The 17961-nt window shown below is 34.9% G+C and overlaps 1 protein-coding gene across 1 annotated transcript; it reads left to right on the top strand.

Moving 5' to 3' along the window:
• The first annotated feature begins 2459 nt into the window (after positions 1–2459).
• Positions 2460–5274, top strand: LOC146165690 (uncharacterized). Its single transcript, XM_083382682.1, has 4 exons — positions 2460–2615; positions 2843–2913; positions 3569–3727; positions 4002–5274. Exons 1-4 carry the CDS (start codon positions 2505–2507, stop codon positions 4297–4299), a joined length of 639 nt encoding a protein of 212 aa, XP_083238808.1. The 5' UTR covers positions 2460–2504; the 3' UTR covers positions 4300–5274.
• The last annotated feature ends 12687 nt before the right edge of the window (positions 5275–17961 follow it).

Below are 17961 nucleotides of genomic sequence, written 5' to 3'. Positions count from 1 at the left end.
AATGAAGGTAGTAATTTCAACGTTTCGAGATGTTGAAAATGAATAACGAAATATTCGAAACATTCAAAATGCTACCTACTTCTGTATGGGCTTTGATATTCTTACAAAGCCTTTGATATTTCTTCTCAAAACTTTCCTAATATTGAGGAAAGCTATAGTTTTTACCCTAGCTGTAATATTTACATCAGTCATTTTACGCTTTTTGTAAATCCGATCATCGATTAAAAGACAGTCCTGATGGACAGAATTGTTTAAGGAGGGAGGCGTTTTGCACACTTAATACGCTAAATTACTTGTTATTATTTATCGAACGCTTTAGAGTTTATTTGAAAAGCAATCATGGAGGTTCTTGAGTGCACTATTCACGGATCTGTAATGTAGCTTAAAATCCAATTAAATGAAGATGATACAATTGCATCACAACGTTTGAATCAAGATGATGTCGATCTGTTCGGCCCTTTTGGCTTTGCAATTCATATCAAGCTATATTGCAGTTCTTTCTGAAGCATAGCTTAAATACAACGCTCTGCAAAAATAATTACACAACTTCCGTATTACGTCACAATTCAATTAGGTTTATAACACAGGAAGTCAGTAAGCAACTTAACACGGTCACCGTAACGTCAAATAGTGTCGAGTTTGACGTAACCTTACAGTGGCGTGGTTCTCGAGTTAATTTCGTAAAAAAACACACGAATATTTACAAAATTACGACAGTGGTGTATTTTGTTCCCAGATCAAATGGTAAACAATTGGTTCAAAGCACTTTACTACCTTTTAGAAATTTCCTTAAACACATCAGCGCCAAGAATTGCAGACTAACCCACTGTGTTAGTGGCAGGGCTGCGGAGTCGGTTAAAATAAACCCGAGTCCGACTCCGGCCAAAAAAATAAACCCGAGTCCGACTCCCGAGTCCCGAGTCCGACTCCGGCCAATTGTAAGATTTTGTCGAGTCCCGATTCCAGCTCTGACTCTACAGTAGGTCTACCATATGTCCTCTTTTGGGAGGATGTGTCCTCTTTTCTCAAGAAAACTGAATGGTCCTCCGAGGACGCTCAAAAATGTCCAAATGTCTTCTCTTTTCGCATTTCGAGTTAGTTGCATATACTTTTTTTTTGCGCTAGCTCTAAGTTAATATTTAATATTTGCAATGATTCTAATGGTTTCGCTGTGTTGGACAGTGTACACCACTGTTAATGCGCTGTACAAACTCTGTTTTTGCCAACTTTAACATTAAAACGACAAACTTTTTCGCGCGAATCGATAATGTTTTTGCAATATTGCTGCTGTATTTGTGTGTTATCACATCTTTCGAAACACGATAACGCAAAGTTTAATTTTTGCGCTTAAATTTTTATTAGCGCTGACATCGCAGCCTCACAATCGCAGCCTCACACAAGCCCACACGACACGTTTGTCAAAATCATCTCGTGCACGAGCAATTTGTTGTGTGCCCAATGCTAAAATCCTCCTGAATTTACAGTTTAGCGCCAATTAAACCCAATATTTTTCGCGCTTTGCGCGACCGACGACAAACGTTACTATTTTCAAGTTGTCTCAGTGATATTTAATTAAAAATGCCGAAGTGCTTTTCGTAGAGAGAGGAGGCGCAAGGCATGGGAAAATTACCAAGGGGCACACGGCTGAAAAAGATTAAGAACCACTTGTCTATGGCATCAGGTGGTTCTCAGCAGACGCTTTCTTTAAATTTAGACAACAACAAAGCAAAATATAAGCTATACATTATAATGCTGAAAAGGAAAACTCTGTTTACTGGTGAGTACGCCAGAAGTATCCGTGTTTCAGAAAAGGACGTGTTAATTTCAAAGCTGAATGCAGTACTTGGATATGGCACGTTTTTCTCAAACGTAACAATTCTACTTTCGTTTTACTTGCAGGCAAGAAAATGTCCTCTTTTAAGGTGCTGAAAATATGGTAGCCCAACTCTACAGCCTGTATTTTTACCCATTTACGCAACTAAATTAAGGTGGATTTTTTCCAATCCACTCATATTGATGTCATAAATTATCCACCCGCGCGCATTACATGGTTAAAAGATATTTTACCATTTACTATTAGACTTTTACAACTTTCATTTTGCCGCCTTAACAGTTTTAAAATTTGAAACTGCGCATGCGCACGTCGGACTCGGGACTCGGGTAGTTTTACGTGGTCTTACTCGAGTCCCGAGTTCGACTCCGACTCCGCAGCCCTGGTTAGTGGTGGCTTAAATTCAAATTTAAGAGGTTATTGTTTAAATACCAGGTGGCACGACAACAAATTGCATTGAAGTCTAGACAAGCGTCCGCTCAACTTCACCAGGTCGAAGTAGTAAACTGAAAACTCAGACAAATCGGGCCGTGGTACCACTCATAAAACTTTGACCATAAAAGCACTAGATTAAACACGACTAGTCAACAAAATAGGGTTTAAATATTCGTGTTTTTGTTGCAGATACCAGGACACGTCCATCTTATTATTTTAGCATTGTCATAGTGATAAGATGGCTCCAAGGTCACAAAAGGTCAAGGTCAAAAGAGCGAAAAAGCCCAAAAGCAGCTTGGGCAAAATCACCAAAACGAAAACAGAAAAACTCCCAAAAGTTTCCTGCAGGGTAACATAGAAATCAAACAAATATTGTTGTTTATTATTTGTCCGCATTTTGTACATAAACAATTCCGTAGCTTTATTGCAAGGTTTGTAAACGTTTTCAAATAAATAATTCCGATAGTATGAAGCTATCCAATAGCAAACCTACATTGTGCATACGTAATTTGGTATCGAACCAAGTGGTAAAATCGGAAACACATACGGTATCGTAAAAGTTTAATTGTTGTTTAGAGCTACACGCCCTTCTGTGATTGGACGGGAGAAGAATTCGGGGAGGGTTTGTGTAAAGATACTGACAATGAGTAAGTTTAACATATGTTTAAAAAAATGAGCACACCTAACACATATCTGCGTATAATCCGTATAGAGGACGGATTAAATGCGAAAAAAGGCGCGGACGCAAAATGTGTAATATAACAACTATACTCTTGCTATTAGCTTATGCATCAATTGTAATTTTTCTGCAATATCTGTTTTAGTTAATGAATTTACTGACGTTTTAATAAGATATACAGGAAATGTTTATAAGGAAAAATGACGTTGCAGTTAACAAGGTGAAAAAATATAGCATTAAACAATAAAGAAAACGTGGAACACGGTTTACAAGACGAGGCGGGAAATACGCGATAAAGTCTACACCAGCACGTGTTCGATTGTGTTTTTCTTTATTGTTTTTTGACTGCTATATATTTTTTTCGCCCAATTACAATATCATTGCTCTGATGAAGATTACCTAAATAAGTTTTTTTTTTTAAACGTCGGTGCATTTAATGCAAAAAAATTGCCGGAAGAACAATTTTACAATTGTAATATAAGGTGATAATTCACAAATGCAGTTATCCAGTAAAATATACGACCAAGCTTATTCGAAAGATGAACATTTTATAATTTGTTTTTTTTTTTTGGTACATAAAGGCCTAACTTACATTGTAATCCATGCATATAAATATTCTCCAGCAACTGGCATTGGAAAGAACGCACAGCATTCTACTTTTGCCTCCAGCCAATGATTCCCTTGCTGGGGATTTATGTGGTGAAGAAAGATAAAGAACCCAGAAGCGGGATTGTTGTGTTCGGAAAGGAAATAAGACCTACATGGGACGACCTGTTTGACAGGTGGGAAGTAAATTCCGACGCCATTTTGTGTCTAACTAGGTCGTTTTAAAACTAAATGATTTGTATTTGGAGGCAAGGTTTGAACTTGGTCATAGCGTGAAATTGAAAGCGCTGTTAAGTGCGAGTTATAATTGTTAAAATAGGTTGTCAAAGATTTTCATTTTTCAAGGGTACGAAGAGACAAAAAAAACACGTTATTTCTAGATTTTGTGGATTTTTGTAGAATACATGGGGATTTACTTTCAACATCCCCAATAATAAATGCACCTTACAGCAACATACTGGCGCCTGGATTCGCGTCAAAGTACCAGGAGATATTGAAGAGCAAAGTGTCGGACCTCAACATGGGAGTTAGGAGCAAAGTCCTCCAAGCGTTCACCATGATCCAGTTCGAGATTGCCCGTAGAGTGAAGAGGGAGAATCACAAGAAGTTTCCCACCAGGGAACAGATCAGGGAGGCTGTGGAGGTGGCTATAGAGAAAGACAACGTAGAAGTTTACAGGAAAATGGTTGAAGTGTTTTGCGGGGAGAAGAGGATTAAAGCTCTTAAAGAACTCATGGACGAAAAGTGAAGGATGTAATTCACTGGGAAAAAGTTGATGTAGGGAGTTTCGTAATTTTGGAATGTTAGAATTTCGTATTTTACCTAACAGGTCACCTAAAGATGTTTACCTATTTTTTTTTTGCAAATGCTTTAAAAATACTGAAAGTGTTTTGAGCCCTAAATAGAAAAATCGTTTTAAATTTTTACTTGACCTAAATTTACTTGTTGTCTTCTAAACTTAAAACAACAGAAAATAATCGATATTTTTTGAATGTTTTTTACGTTGGGTAAATAAAAAGTGTAATTTTTACGTACAGCGAATTAATGGTATCGTTTGCTCCTTTTGTATTTTTTTTACACTTTTTAATTTAATTCGTGATTTCAACGGATGGGAAAAATACAAGTTATGTTACAAATCAGGAAACTACTTGTTGTTTTTACTCAATTTATCAACTTTTACTCTACTTTCATTTACTTCGCTGTTTTCTTTGATGATTTTTGTTATTTTCTGTTTTACTTAAAACCGTGAAGTTTTTTGTTTTCTATATTTTTTACCTTGTAAATATCTAACTTATGCTTTATACTGATCTTATATATTTTCAAAGTGCTTGTTAAATATTTCTTATTTGATATTTTATTTTTATTATTATTTAGAGTTTCATTAAATAATATACGAACCAAACAAACAAAACTGAATTTTTATAAACCCATAATACCCGGCTACTCGGCTAGGTTTATTTTACCAATAGGATTATAGATACAAGCAGCCGATATTATAGCTCTTAATTTGCTTTTCATGTGTTTTTTATCTTAATATGTTTTGTATAAACTTTTGATTATAACGAGACGGTTTTATTTTAACATCAGTTGCACTAAATAAAAGATCTTGATTGCAACCCACACAAATAATATTTTCATTATGAAGTTTAATGTGTACATTTGGGCATTTGTTAAGAACTTGAAATGTTACCAAGCTGCCATATAAAAGCTTGATTTTAGTCTTCTCGCCAAATATAAATCGCTCCTAGAATTGACTGCTTAGTTTTATAATCAATTCGTAGTTTGAATCAGTTTCCTACTTCGAACGGGGTGTTTTCTTGATTTACAGAAGATATCAGTTCAGTAATCAAACAGAAATGGGTTAGACACTGAATAAATATCAAAGCCCATACAGAAGTAGGAAGCATTTTGAACGTTTTAAATAAATCTTAGATAATGGCTGAAGGTTGTAGTTAGACGTACAATTAATTTTAAAGCCCATATTGACGTTGATGGCATTTTGTAAACGTTTACTTCTGCATGGACTTATCCATTATAGGCCTACGTCTAACTAACTATATATATAGTGACTAGAACCTTCAGCCGTTATGCTGCAAAAATGGTTGGTTTTAAAATCTCGTTTCCCGCAGCAGCGTGTGTGATGTTCGCCTGCCATATGCGTGCCTCGAATTACGTTCCCCTGCTGAATTATTGATGCGACGCTGCATTGAGATTGTGGTGCTGTGGATGCCTCTCTATACTGAGGTTGTCTGCTGCAAGCATCAAACAAGAAGGGCGAGGTTTAGGCTGTCTCGTCTCTTGTTTAGGGAGGTTATGTCGTGCAATGTAGGATGAATCAATTGTTACACTTAGTAAGAATTTACAGAAGTAGGATCATTTTAAACGTTTCAAATATTTCTTTAAAATATAAATATTAAAAACGTTCAAAAATGCTACCTACTTTTGTATGGGCTTTCATATTTGTCCTATGTCTAAATACAACCATTATTTTATGGTTTATTCGTAATTAAAAGACATTTCAATACGTAAATCAATTCAAAGATGTTTAAAGACTAAAAGGTTTCTAATGATTCAAGACTTTAATGCAACCCTGCAAAGGTGTGTACGAAGCAGCCAGTTATATCACGTTATACGAGGCTGTGGGTTGCCTGGCGTTGGTTTGTAATTGATGGCTTCCTCTGTGCTTCTGATTAATATAAGAGAAGTGCTAGACAGGCGTTTCCTAAGCTTGAAGCATTCATCAACTAGCTGTGCGTATACTGCGCTGTGTAAACCTCATGCTGGTGTTTAATAAGTTAAAGCAGAGCTACAGGATATTTGTACTACATACCAAGCGTCTAAAGGTAAAAAAAATAGTCGTTTGAATGTAAGGATTGTGTTTTTTATGGCTAGGCACGTAGTTAAAGGCGAGACTCGTAAAGCTAACTGTTTAAGCGATCACGTACACTATGCATGGATCTGTAATGTAGCTTGAAAATGAATGTCAAAGCCAAATGAGTCGAGTAAATCGACATCATCTTGATTAAGACGTTTCGATACGAACTTGATACAAGTATATCTATAGTCCTATTTGGCTTTGACTTTCATTTTAAAGTTTAGTTTAAGCAAGCTGAAGCAAAGTTGTGGTTTTATTGACGTGGCGAGTTTTAGTAGATTTATATTACCCGCTGATAGAAACTAATGGCGATACTTTTGTTGTGGTCATATCTCCACTATTCCAACTGTCATTGAAATTTTTTAAATCAACTTAAAAATAATGGAAACCAAAAAGTTTCGGCCACAAAAGTTAAAGGTGGTATTGATGGTGTTGGGTTATATAAGTTAAACAAGAAGCCTGATTTAAGTTAGTGGCTTAATGCTAATAAACACCAGACATGCAAAGATAATATTAACTCATAAAACAATTAACCTGAAGCTTTAAGGTTCTTGGTGAGTGGGTGTACAACAACTGAAACACACCAAGCGTTCGGAAATAAATAAACTGAACTTTTAGGGCAAATGTTGTGTTTTTAAATGCTACAGATAAACCATATACGACAGCCCTTAAATCTAATACGCTTAAAATCTAACACACCCGTCGCCCAATCGCCCATATAGAAGTAGGTAACATTTTCGTGCGTTTAATTCTGTATGGCCTTTGACGTTCCTACTGCGTCCAAATTAAACCTCCATCTATTACCTTTGTTTATGCTAGAAATAAAGTAGTTTGTCAAATTAAGTAACTTGTAGGGGCTATAAGACGAACACATTTATTAAACAATTGTAAATCATTTCATCTTATTTGTAAATATAAAGCTAACACTTAACCAGGCGATTTCCTAGTTTTATTTTCTTATATAAAAATGCTTGCTTAATGCGAACAGTTTTGCAAAAGTCGATAAACATCTCCCATTCAGCAAACTAGCATAAGTAGATTTATTAATATGCCAAAATGAGCTTCTTCCTTCAAGTTACCTGTGTTGTTAAGTATAGAAGGTTTAAGCCCGACCTTTCAGCACGACAGTGATGCGACTCGAAAGCTGTCAGTTTTAACGGGAACATGTCGTACTTGTCCGAGTGGATTAAAACCATCCTGTGCATTATACCTGGTCTATATTGGGCGCGATGCATTATACATGAAGTCTGAAGTCTTATTGGGTGTGGGTCAGGCATGGAAGGTCTTATATAGGGATGTGCTAGGACAGAGCTTCTTATACTTTTTGCCGCACAAAGCAAAGAGGCGCTTGAATGTTAAACCGGCAAATTTTGCGAAAGTTGTTTAATAACTCTGGTTTCACATAAGTAGGTATCATTTTGAACGTTTCGAATAACTCTTTATATTGAAAATGAATAAAGAGTTATTCAAAACGTTTAAAATGCTTCCTACTCATATATGGTCTTTGTTATTTTTACTACGTCTAACTACAAACTCCAACAATTATTCTTAAACCTTTTGTTTTGTCCAGCTAACTAAACGTTAGTTTGGAAATGTAAGTATGTCAGCATCTACATATATTCAGTTGTTTAATATGTCACAAATACGAATTGCATTTAAGTGGCAGATTGTTAGGTGCAAATTCATTGACGTTCAAAAGCGAAAAGTTAATTTGAAAAGTTAATTGATTGCATTTCCAAGGTTATACGTTTCAGACAAAGTAAAACTTCATATGATCAGCAATTGAATTCAGATTTTTTTTCTAAACTGCTAAAGGTAAGCGTTCTCTAAGACAGGGATTCTCAAATTGTGCGTGGCGATGCCCGTTTGTACCTAACTTTAAGAGCGGTTATAGAATGCTTACAAATATTAATATTCCAAAACTGCCGAAAACTGAATAATTTTAACTGACAAACAAATAAATAAATTGGCTTTGATGTAGGAATTTAGTGAAATTTCTATTATTTGGTGCTTCGCAAGTCCAACAACGTTTAGCAAAGGCGAAAAAAAAGTATAAGCAACTGCTCTAACACGACTTTCAGGCCGCGCAAAATATTAGCAAGTAATAACGAATCCATTGGGCACCTTTCACCAGAGACCAATAATAAGTGATTGATGAGCCCCATTTGAGCGAAATAATCAATACTTTGACCCGAAATGGACAAAATAGCGGCGTCTGGTTTGAGCTTGGGCAATGCCAATTTAACCGGGATGTCCATTGATTTTGTTGATCAGTGAGGGCAGATGTTCGGCTGATAAGGTGCGGTGGTTTGTGTTCTGCCATTTACAAGCTGCTAATTGCTTATCCATTGGAAGGATTACTGTAATAAGGTTATACGTTTCATCAAAATAATTCAGTGTTTCCCAAACGTCTTTTTCTGGAGACGCATTTGGAAACGTTTTGTTGAACTTTCGACGCATCTATAGCGATAGGAATTTTATCAGAAAACCTTATCAATTTTGTAATAATAAGCAAGAATGTACATATCAAGTGGCATTTAAAACTTGAAAGCTTTTTATTACCGCACTCATCAGAGCATCTCTTATCTCTTACTCAATAAATACCTTAAAGCCAGGATCGACCGACAATTTACACTGGAGCTAATAAGCAAGCATATACAATCAACGGAAGCCTAATATATGGGGCAGGTGTTGGGGATTGGTGACAAACCAGCTGAAATACAACTATCCCAATATATTGAACCGCCTGGCAGGTGTATATAGGACGTAGGTCGTAGGTGCATTGAGGATTAATAACAAAACAGCTGATTCGGGAGAAATGTGGCTTTACAAAGGTAGTATTTAAAAAGATTCGTAACACCAGCTTGTTTTGTAAAGTTGCTGCAAGAACTTAAAATGACCAGTTAATTGCAGAGAATTCAGGGTTTTCAAGAAATTGACTTTAGTTTATTAGATATTTAAAAATATTCATTGACTTGATTTATTGCTTCTGTTACTTGTTTTTAAGGGTGCATTTTTTACCTAATTTTTAACACGAAAAATAGTTTGTCTGTAAAGTGGCAAATGTTGTAACGACCTCATCTAGTTCACTGTTTTCAAATTGTCATTCGCAAAAATGGCGTGACTGGATTTGTAGCAATAAGTGGTATTTTGATTGATTTAACATGCCTAATTATTGCTACAGATTTAATGTTTTTGTTACATAGATTTTAAGGTTGCATTTTTGACCTAAATTTGACTGCTAAAACAGTTTGTTTGTGTTATCTATAATTTTTAAAACTTTTCAATGCAACTCGGTCACTGTTTTCAAACTACTTTGTTTGACTTCATTTTGTTGAAAACTGACTTGATTGTAACTAATCGTCTCTGTTAAATAATTTATTTGGCAATCTTGGCTTTTTTTTGTTATTTTCCTCCACGTCAATCAGTTTGCTTAATATATTGGGTTTGAGACTTGGTGTTCTTACTCAGAAAATTATCAATTTAATTTGACGTTTATTTTTATTGACATTTACTTGCATCAGCAATGACCTTGAATTAGACGTGATTTTTATTAAAAACGATTTGCCTGGGTCTTAAATCACTTAAAATTGATTTGTTTGTCACTTTAGGTTGTAGCTTTATTGAAATAAAGTTAGTTCAGTTGTGAAGTTGCTTAAAACAAGGTACATTTGCATGTTATCATAAATATAGAGGTTCAACGTTTTCCAGTACTATTAGCTCCATATTTTTTCTTCTGTTATTTTAACTCAATCATCTACAGGACAAAGCGTCCAGCGTTCTGCATAAATAGTGTCGGAATGTTGTTTAAGGCCAAGGCTAGAAAACAAATTGGCCGTATTGTTTCTTTTTAAAGTTTTTTTTTTTTAATTTTGAAATGTTAGCGGGAAATGTATTGAATGAACAATTTTACGTTAAAATGAGAACACACATATAAACGTACTTCGAGACAATATTTATTGACTTGATTAAAATTGTCGTAAAATGTAGAAAAATACATATTTATTTAACAAAACCCAGAGCTTTAAAAAACTGTTGTTCAGTTTAAAATTTCACCAAAATTTAATTTTCCGACAATATTCAACCGGATTTTAAGTTCATTAGGGCAAAGTGCGGCGAAAAATTAACCGTATTTATTCCGTAAAGCTTAGTTTGCCCTTCAGAGTTCTATAAGTTTGTTGTACGTTATAACATCTGGCAATAATGCGTGCTTGTAAAATTTAACGCTTTAATTCGACGAATTTTTGACGGAACAAAATTTCGCAAACGTTTTCTCCTTCAGGCGAATTTTAAATAAGCGGGAAATTTTGACAACAAATATTTAAATCGGCCTGGTCACCCAGTTGTTTAAGAGGAATAAAACATGATTTGTTATATTTCGCGCTGAGAAACTTTGTAGGTAAATAAGTGGGCGCAAAATAAATTGTTTAAAAAACACTAAACATAAATCGAAAATTTATTGCGCTAAGCCAGGCCTAATAATAATCGAAGGACAGCTCTGGTAATTGTATTTCCTCTCCAACGTTTCGGCAACCTATTTAAGTCGCTTTATTTAGGGTGAATGACGTCAAACACTGTTTAGAGCGACGAAGCATTGGAGCACAAAAATTATTGCCAGTTGGCTGTTTTGATCACTAAACATAAAAGTCAAATATTTGCTTTAATAATTGAACTAGAGAATAATGGCTGGAGGTTGTAGTTAGACGTAGAATGAATATCAAAGCTCATACAGAAGTAGAGGTAGCAGTTTGAAGGTTTGGAGTTAATCTTTATTCACTTTCAACCAATGCATTTAATTTGTTGTACTATTTCTGATATTATCTTTATGTGTTTATAGAGTGCCAGAAGATAATACAATGCGTAAATCAACTGCGAGTCTAACTTTCAAGATAAACTCGCGAATAAGTAACTAACAGCGTCGCTTTATTTCACATCCGATTAAGAGCCCGGTGTCGATTGTTGTTCAAACAATGTCTGTTTGTTAGCAATTATTACGTCACTGTTTGAAAACAAACAGCGAGCTAGAAGCGCGCGAGGCCTAGATTTGACTGACGCGAGAATTTAAACTTAGCTGAAGTTGCTTCTTAGCAAAAGTTGTGGCTACAAAAGCAAGAACAGGATTTGAGGCAATTGGAATTGTTTGGCCGTAGAAGGAAAATCAAGGCATATGAAGCAGTTTGCATTTAGTGTTGAAAATTAAACTGGGCTTTTGATATTCTCACTCAAACCATTATCTTAAGTTTATTTATTCACAAGTACTACTTACTTCTGTATGGGCTTTGATATTCATTCTACGTCATACTATAACCTCCGACCATTGTGCTGTCAAGAATGTGTTTGTGTTGGTTTTGAGCTGCTTTTAGGAATTAAGTTTCAGGTCAATTTAGCAAACTGTGCTGACATTGCGTGGTAGATATTTGTGGGCAACGCCTGGTTTTGACTTTGCCATGCGTTGTCATATCACAATCATCACAATCATATAAGCGCAATTAAACTTGATCTGAGCTAGCTTCTCCACGTTTAATTCCCTTTTTAGCTAGAGAATTTAGCTAAGGTAGTTATTAAATTTTACTTCATTACCCTGTCTCTAACTCACACATGTAGGCAGTGTTGTAATGACTTAAGTCAATATATTAACTTAAGTGCACTTAAGGCACTGTTTTCATATGATTTTGACTAGGACTTGAGTCATTTCAAAATGACTTCTTTACCAAACTACAATGTTAGTCTTAAGATTTTTTTGTTATTTTTATTTGAGTTATTTATCGTATTCGTACGAGTTACTGATTTAATAACGTTTTATTATGTTAATGACTTGACTAAATTTGACTTGGACTTGACATTATTTTTTGCAAAATACTTGACTTTGACTTAAGTAATTTTGCAAATGACTTCACACTGCATGTTGATCGTAAGAATTTAAATGATATGAGCCCATTTTTTACCTCGTTTTGAACTCGCTTGTTTAGCAGCAGACCAACAAAACCACCTCGGTCGTTTTTGATTTGTATTGATTTTAAATGGGGCGAATAGAGCGCCAGAAAGTGGATCCGAAAAGTCAATACACGCTGCGAGATAACAGCAAGTAAGCATTCGTGCAGAAGCTAGCGGTGTTACAACTAGCAGCTCTGCTACATCCTGTCCCTACTGTGATGTGGGCTGCTGACAAATGCTCGCTTCCTCTGTGCGCAGTTGTTGCTGTTTAAGGTTGCAACAGACGTAATGCTGCTGCTGTAGGTACAAGTTGGGCGGGGTTTGGCATGTGCGTGTGATTGTGTGTGTATGTGTTAGCTGTATAGTAAGGTTCAGAGGTTCAGAGCTAGTACTCTTGACAATTAGCTAAGGTGAAAAATGCAAAGTCATGTAAGGTGTGCAAAAGACTCAGTTTTAAATAAGGGACACCTTTGTAATTTATAAAGTCAAAGGTTCGATTTCATAATTCGAATGAGTTTTGTTACTTCTTTTGCATAAAAGAATCAACCTTAGTACGAATGGTGAAAAACAAACGATTTGGGTTGCACATCAATGATGAAGTTCGGACAAAGTACGCAATCGAAAATTATTTTGTTTAGATGTTAGGATTAATATATTTCACTGTCGATGAGCATCATGGGTTTAAATTTAAAAAAAGATTAATTCGTTTAAAGTTTTGCGCTATAGTTTTAATAATGAGCAAAATCGTTAAATACAATCAAATATAATCAAATATTAGGTAACTCAATCACAGCTAAGCACTCCGCTACAAATATTATGTTGGCTTAGTATTGTTAAATGATATGTGCAGTTTGTAAATAAATGTTGAACCATATAACACGATCTCGCGTTTAGTTGCAACGCCTGAACACTCGCAACCAGTCAATGTAGTTGGAGCATCAGCTGCATCTGCTGGTATTAGGTTTCAGGTTGTTTTGAATAGAACGCCACTTACACACAGTAGAGTGCTCGCAATGGCAGCAGAGGTTGTTTTTAGTTGCTTGGTTTTACTTACTAAGTGGTAATAATTTTACTGGTTTTATTTATTGACGCTGCAACATAATGGCTGGAGGTTGTAGTAAGACGCAGTAAAAATGTCGAAGCCGTTTCGAACAACCCTTTATTTATTTTTAACATAGTAAGGAGGAATTTATTCTAAGACAAAGTTATTCAAAGCGTCCAAAATGATACTTCTGTATAGGCTTTTATATTTATTGGCTTGTTTGTAACATAAAAAGAAATCAATCGCAATATTTTTTTGTACCAATGCTTGCTTTAAAATGTACATATCAGGAGGCAATAATATATTTGCAAGCATTTCCTTACTTCAATTAGGTTTAAATAAGAAACGTAACTATCGTGCGACGCCCTTGGAAATTAAAACGAAGCACAGCTTGAGAATCTCTGTTTTAAATTATTACATCGTTAAGCGTTCTGGACAAAAAGTTGAATGTACTAAAATAATTTGGGTGCAAATGCTCGGCAAACATATTGTTGTACAATATATTGGTAACTGTATAAAAAGTTTATGGATCAAATAGCGGAGATTGAATCTGAACAAAAAGAAGTCGATTTGGGTTTTCTAATAAATGACAATGGCTTAGCAATGGGTTTGTAAAACTTTTTTAAAAAAACGATGCCCACTTAAATCGTAATAATGCTGAGTCACGATACTCAAAAGTTTAAACAAAATATACTTTATAATAAATCGCAAAAAGTGCCTAAATTCTGCCGGTGACGTCACAACATTATGTTAGTGACGTCATAGTCTAATATTGTTGACGCCATTACAATATTGTAAATCCGAAGTAATTTTAAATATAGGGCTAATTTCTGAATGAATTTCCTAATCAATATCTTGTTTAAATATATTTAACAACTTGTCAAAAGAAAAATTGCCCTATAAGGTTAAAGCGGTTGTCATTTGTGAAAATGTCGCCTAATTTACAAATATTTGTATAGCGACATTATTTTGGAGTTTTTAAATATAAAGGTCCGGCCAGATCGAACTTTCGAAAGAATAAATAGAACCTTATACGTCTGCTTACCAATGGTTAAAGTTTGCTTCCAATTGAGAGTACTTCAGCCTGTCTCGCCACTATACAAACAAAATTATGCGAAAAGTTTCCGGTTAACCGGCTGGTGCAAGTTTATTGGCAGCTTCCATGTGTAAATAAGGCTGTTGTAGTATAGTGAGGTTGTATGTATATAACTTACAATGTTACTGACGGATTAAAATTGTAGCACAATGGCTGGATGTTGTAGTAGGGCGTAGAATAAATATCAAAGCCCATACTGAATTTGATATTATTTTGAAAATGTTTCGAATAAATCTTAAGATAATATTTGGAGGTTGTAGTTAGGCGGAGAATTCATATCAAACTCTATACAGAAGTATGTAGCATTTTGAACGTTTCGAATAAATCTTAAGTTGATGGCTGGAGGTTGTAGTTTGATGTAGAATGGATATCACAGATCATACCGAAAGGTGTCATTTTGAACGTTTCGAATATCCCTGAATACAGAGATACCTACTTCTGTATGGGCTTTGATATTCATTCTACGTCTAACTACAACCTCCAGCCATCAACTTAAGATTTATTCGAAACATTCACAAAATTTATACAGAAGTAGGTATCATTTTGGACGTTTCGAATAACTCTTTATTCATTTTCACATCGATGTTGAAAATGAATAAAGAGTTATTCGAAACGTCCAAAATGATACCTACTTCTGTATGGGCTTTGATATTCTTATTACGTCTTACTACAACCTCCAACCATTATGCTCCAAAATTCACAAAATTATTCTTACTTCGGTATGAGGTTTGGTATTTCTACTACGAATTAAGATCGTGTTGAGTAAGAATTTAAACCCAATGTTAAACTAGTATTTTTTGTTAAAGTTATTAAATGATAAAATGATTTAATGAGAAACCCGTATAATATATATTATTAACACTGGGAATCAACCGTTGAACGACGGTTTGTATCAAATATTGACGAGCTTTGGCGCAACCGTGCTTTATCAGGTCGGAGTGGCTTGTAACCAAATTATTAAAATTTGTCGCTAAACAATTCCACCTGATTTCAGGTTTAGGATTAGTTAAAAACGGCTACAATCAAAGATTTGTGTTTAACATTGGAGTAGTGTTATTAGTGCATTGGTCGAAAGATTGATTACATGTAATACTGAGTTGTTGTCGTCATATATTTACAATTGATTGGCTTCAAACATTCAGTATTTGTGTTTAATGGATAAAATACCATATTTCATCTCGTTGACCTGTAATTTGCAATAAAACTTTTTTTTTCCGTCCAATTTGATTGACTTGTGTCGCCTGCGGGCAATTATAGCTTAGAGCAACAGTCGTACGAAAAATCAATTATATTTAATGAAAATAGAACTGCACAATGCGTCTGTTAAAAGCATCATCGTCTATTCAACTGACAGATATAATATCGAACTGAATGCTTATCAAAATAAATCACCTTCCCGTTTGCGAATAAATTACGACCATGGTTTGAATTGAAAGGAGTGACATTTTAGACTGAACTAAAACTTATCAATTTTATAACGTAAGACAAAACAAGCTGAAATACTTCCGGAAGTTAGGGATCTCCCGCAGACAACAAAATGTAAAAGAATATTCCTGCTTTCGTATCAGAATGTTAAGACTAATTTAAAAAAAAAAACAGGAATAAAACAATAATTTCTTAAAATTTTACAGAAATGTTCGAAACAAGAAACTGATGATGCCTATTTCTAAGGCGAAATATATATTTCTGTAAAAATTTAAAAAAATGATCGTACGTTTTATACCAGTTTTTATAAACAGTCTCAGAGTCGTATGACAAAACATGCAGAGAATTGCACTGCTTAGCCCAAATGACTTTTTGGGTCATTTATTTAATGTTGTTTTTCTATTAATTTTCGTGTATAGGGATATACTGCATGTTAAATAATAGTATTTATTAAAGGCTTGACGAAATAACCGTTCAGTTTGTTTTCAGTTTGTTTAACGTCCTTCCTTCAAATTACTAAAAGTATATATACAACGCTTTTTTTCATATTTTGAGGACGATTTCTAAATCAAACGCAACTTGGTGCTCACTAGAATCAGTGCAATTAAAATATAAAAAACGACAGTTTTCCAGCTAGCTTTCAACAAACATACCGTAACTTGTTTGACTCACGGCAGAATTAATTATTAAAAATAAAATTTTGTTGGATGTTTTGTTATAAAAAAACAGATTTTAGAAGCTAGACTTGAAGTAAACTTGATTTCGACCAAAAACAGAATTTGTGGAATTCGATCAATTGGTTGATGAAAGTATAGATTTAATGGAAAACAGAATTTGTGAGTTCGCTTTAAAGCAAATCATAACTCATTTGATTATACAGTTTTTAATACGTAGATAGATAAAATAGAATTTGTGGAATTCGATCAATTGGTTTACTAGAGTAAGAATTTAAAAAAAAAATTGTGAAGCTATAAGCAATTATGATCCGATCATATGTTTATGGTTGGTTCGTCGCAACACGGACCTCGCGGTCAAAAGCATTTGCGGTCGTTTCAAATTCGCTCGTTCGCTGTTTGATTGACGTTTCGCCAAACAGGTGCTCGATTAAACGCGAGCGCTGCATTGTGACGTCACACGCTGGCGGGTGTGACGAAACGAACGGGCGATTATTTGGAGGCGCGAAGGGAAATGAAAAAGGGAAACGGCGTCAGCGCGATTTATCACACCTGCTGCGCTTTGCATTAAGTTGTGGCAGCGCAGTTAGAAGTGGGCGTCGTTGTCAAACTGAGTGCCTAGAGAGAACGACTTTGTGAGAATATCAAAGTCCAAATAAAAGTGGGTGGCATTTTTAACGTTTCGATTAAGTCTTAAGATAATAGCTGGAGGTTGTAGTTAGACGTAGAATGAATATCAAAGCCCATGCAGAAGTACAGTATTTATGTATTTATAAAGATTTATTCTAAACGGTCACAAAATGTTACCTACTTGCGCATTGGTATATTGCCTATCTTGTGGTGATATATAGTAATAGTATAGATGCTGTGTTCGCAACTTAATACGTTAAATGTTTGCTGTTGTGGTCCAACATATTTACTTCCCAGATGGCAGAATAAAATTGCATTTAAGTGACTTGTGGATAATTTTCATCTTCTTAATAAAGTATATAATTTCCCGAAAGTATACAGCAAAAATAGGAATAAACAAACCAGCGAGGCGATGCCCTAAGACACCATTCTAATAAAGACGTTTTTACGTTGTTGTATTTTTATATTTGAGCGTTTTGTTTCTTACGTTTATTGCTTTGGTGAGAGCATTTAACAGGAAATTGACACTTCAGCTAGAGTATTACATTGCGCAATATTTATTTGCAAATGCCCAGTAAAAATGATGGAAAACGGAATGATTAAATCGTGCTTTTACTTCGTGCCGATAAAATGGTTGCTGTTGGCAGGAAGATGATTATTCTACTTACTCTGTGGGCGACTAACAATTAGTATGTGACGAATCCATTTGCCGACAATTATGGATGCATTACCAG

The sequence above is a fragment of the Ascidiella aspersa genome, chromosome 2, assembly GCF_963924565.1.
Source record: "Ascidiella aspersa chromosome 2, kaAscAspe10.2, whole genome shotgun sequence".
NCBI lineage: Eukaryota > Metazoa > Chordata > Ascidiacea > Phlebobranchia > Ascidiidae > Ascidiella > Ascidiella aspersa.
Note: the sequence above shows the minus strand (reverse complement) of the source record. Positions and strands in the feature narration are given on the sequence as shown.

Coding starts and splice junctions, on each gene's coding strand:
- LOC146165690 (XM_083382682.1), top strand. CDS start 2,505: ATGGCTCCAAGGTCACAAAAGGTCAAGGTCAAAAGAGCGAAAAAGCCC. Junction 2,616..2,842: donor TCCCAAAAGTTTCCTGCAGG/GTAACATAGAAA, acceptor ATTGTTGTTTAG/AGCTACACGCCCTTCTGTGA. Junction 2,914..3,568: donor TGTAAAGATACTGACAATGA/GTAAGTTTAACA, acceptor AATATTCTCCAG/CAACTGGCATTGGAAAGAAC.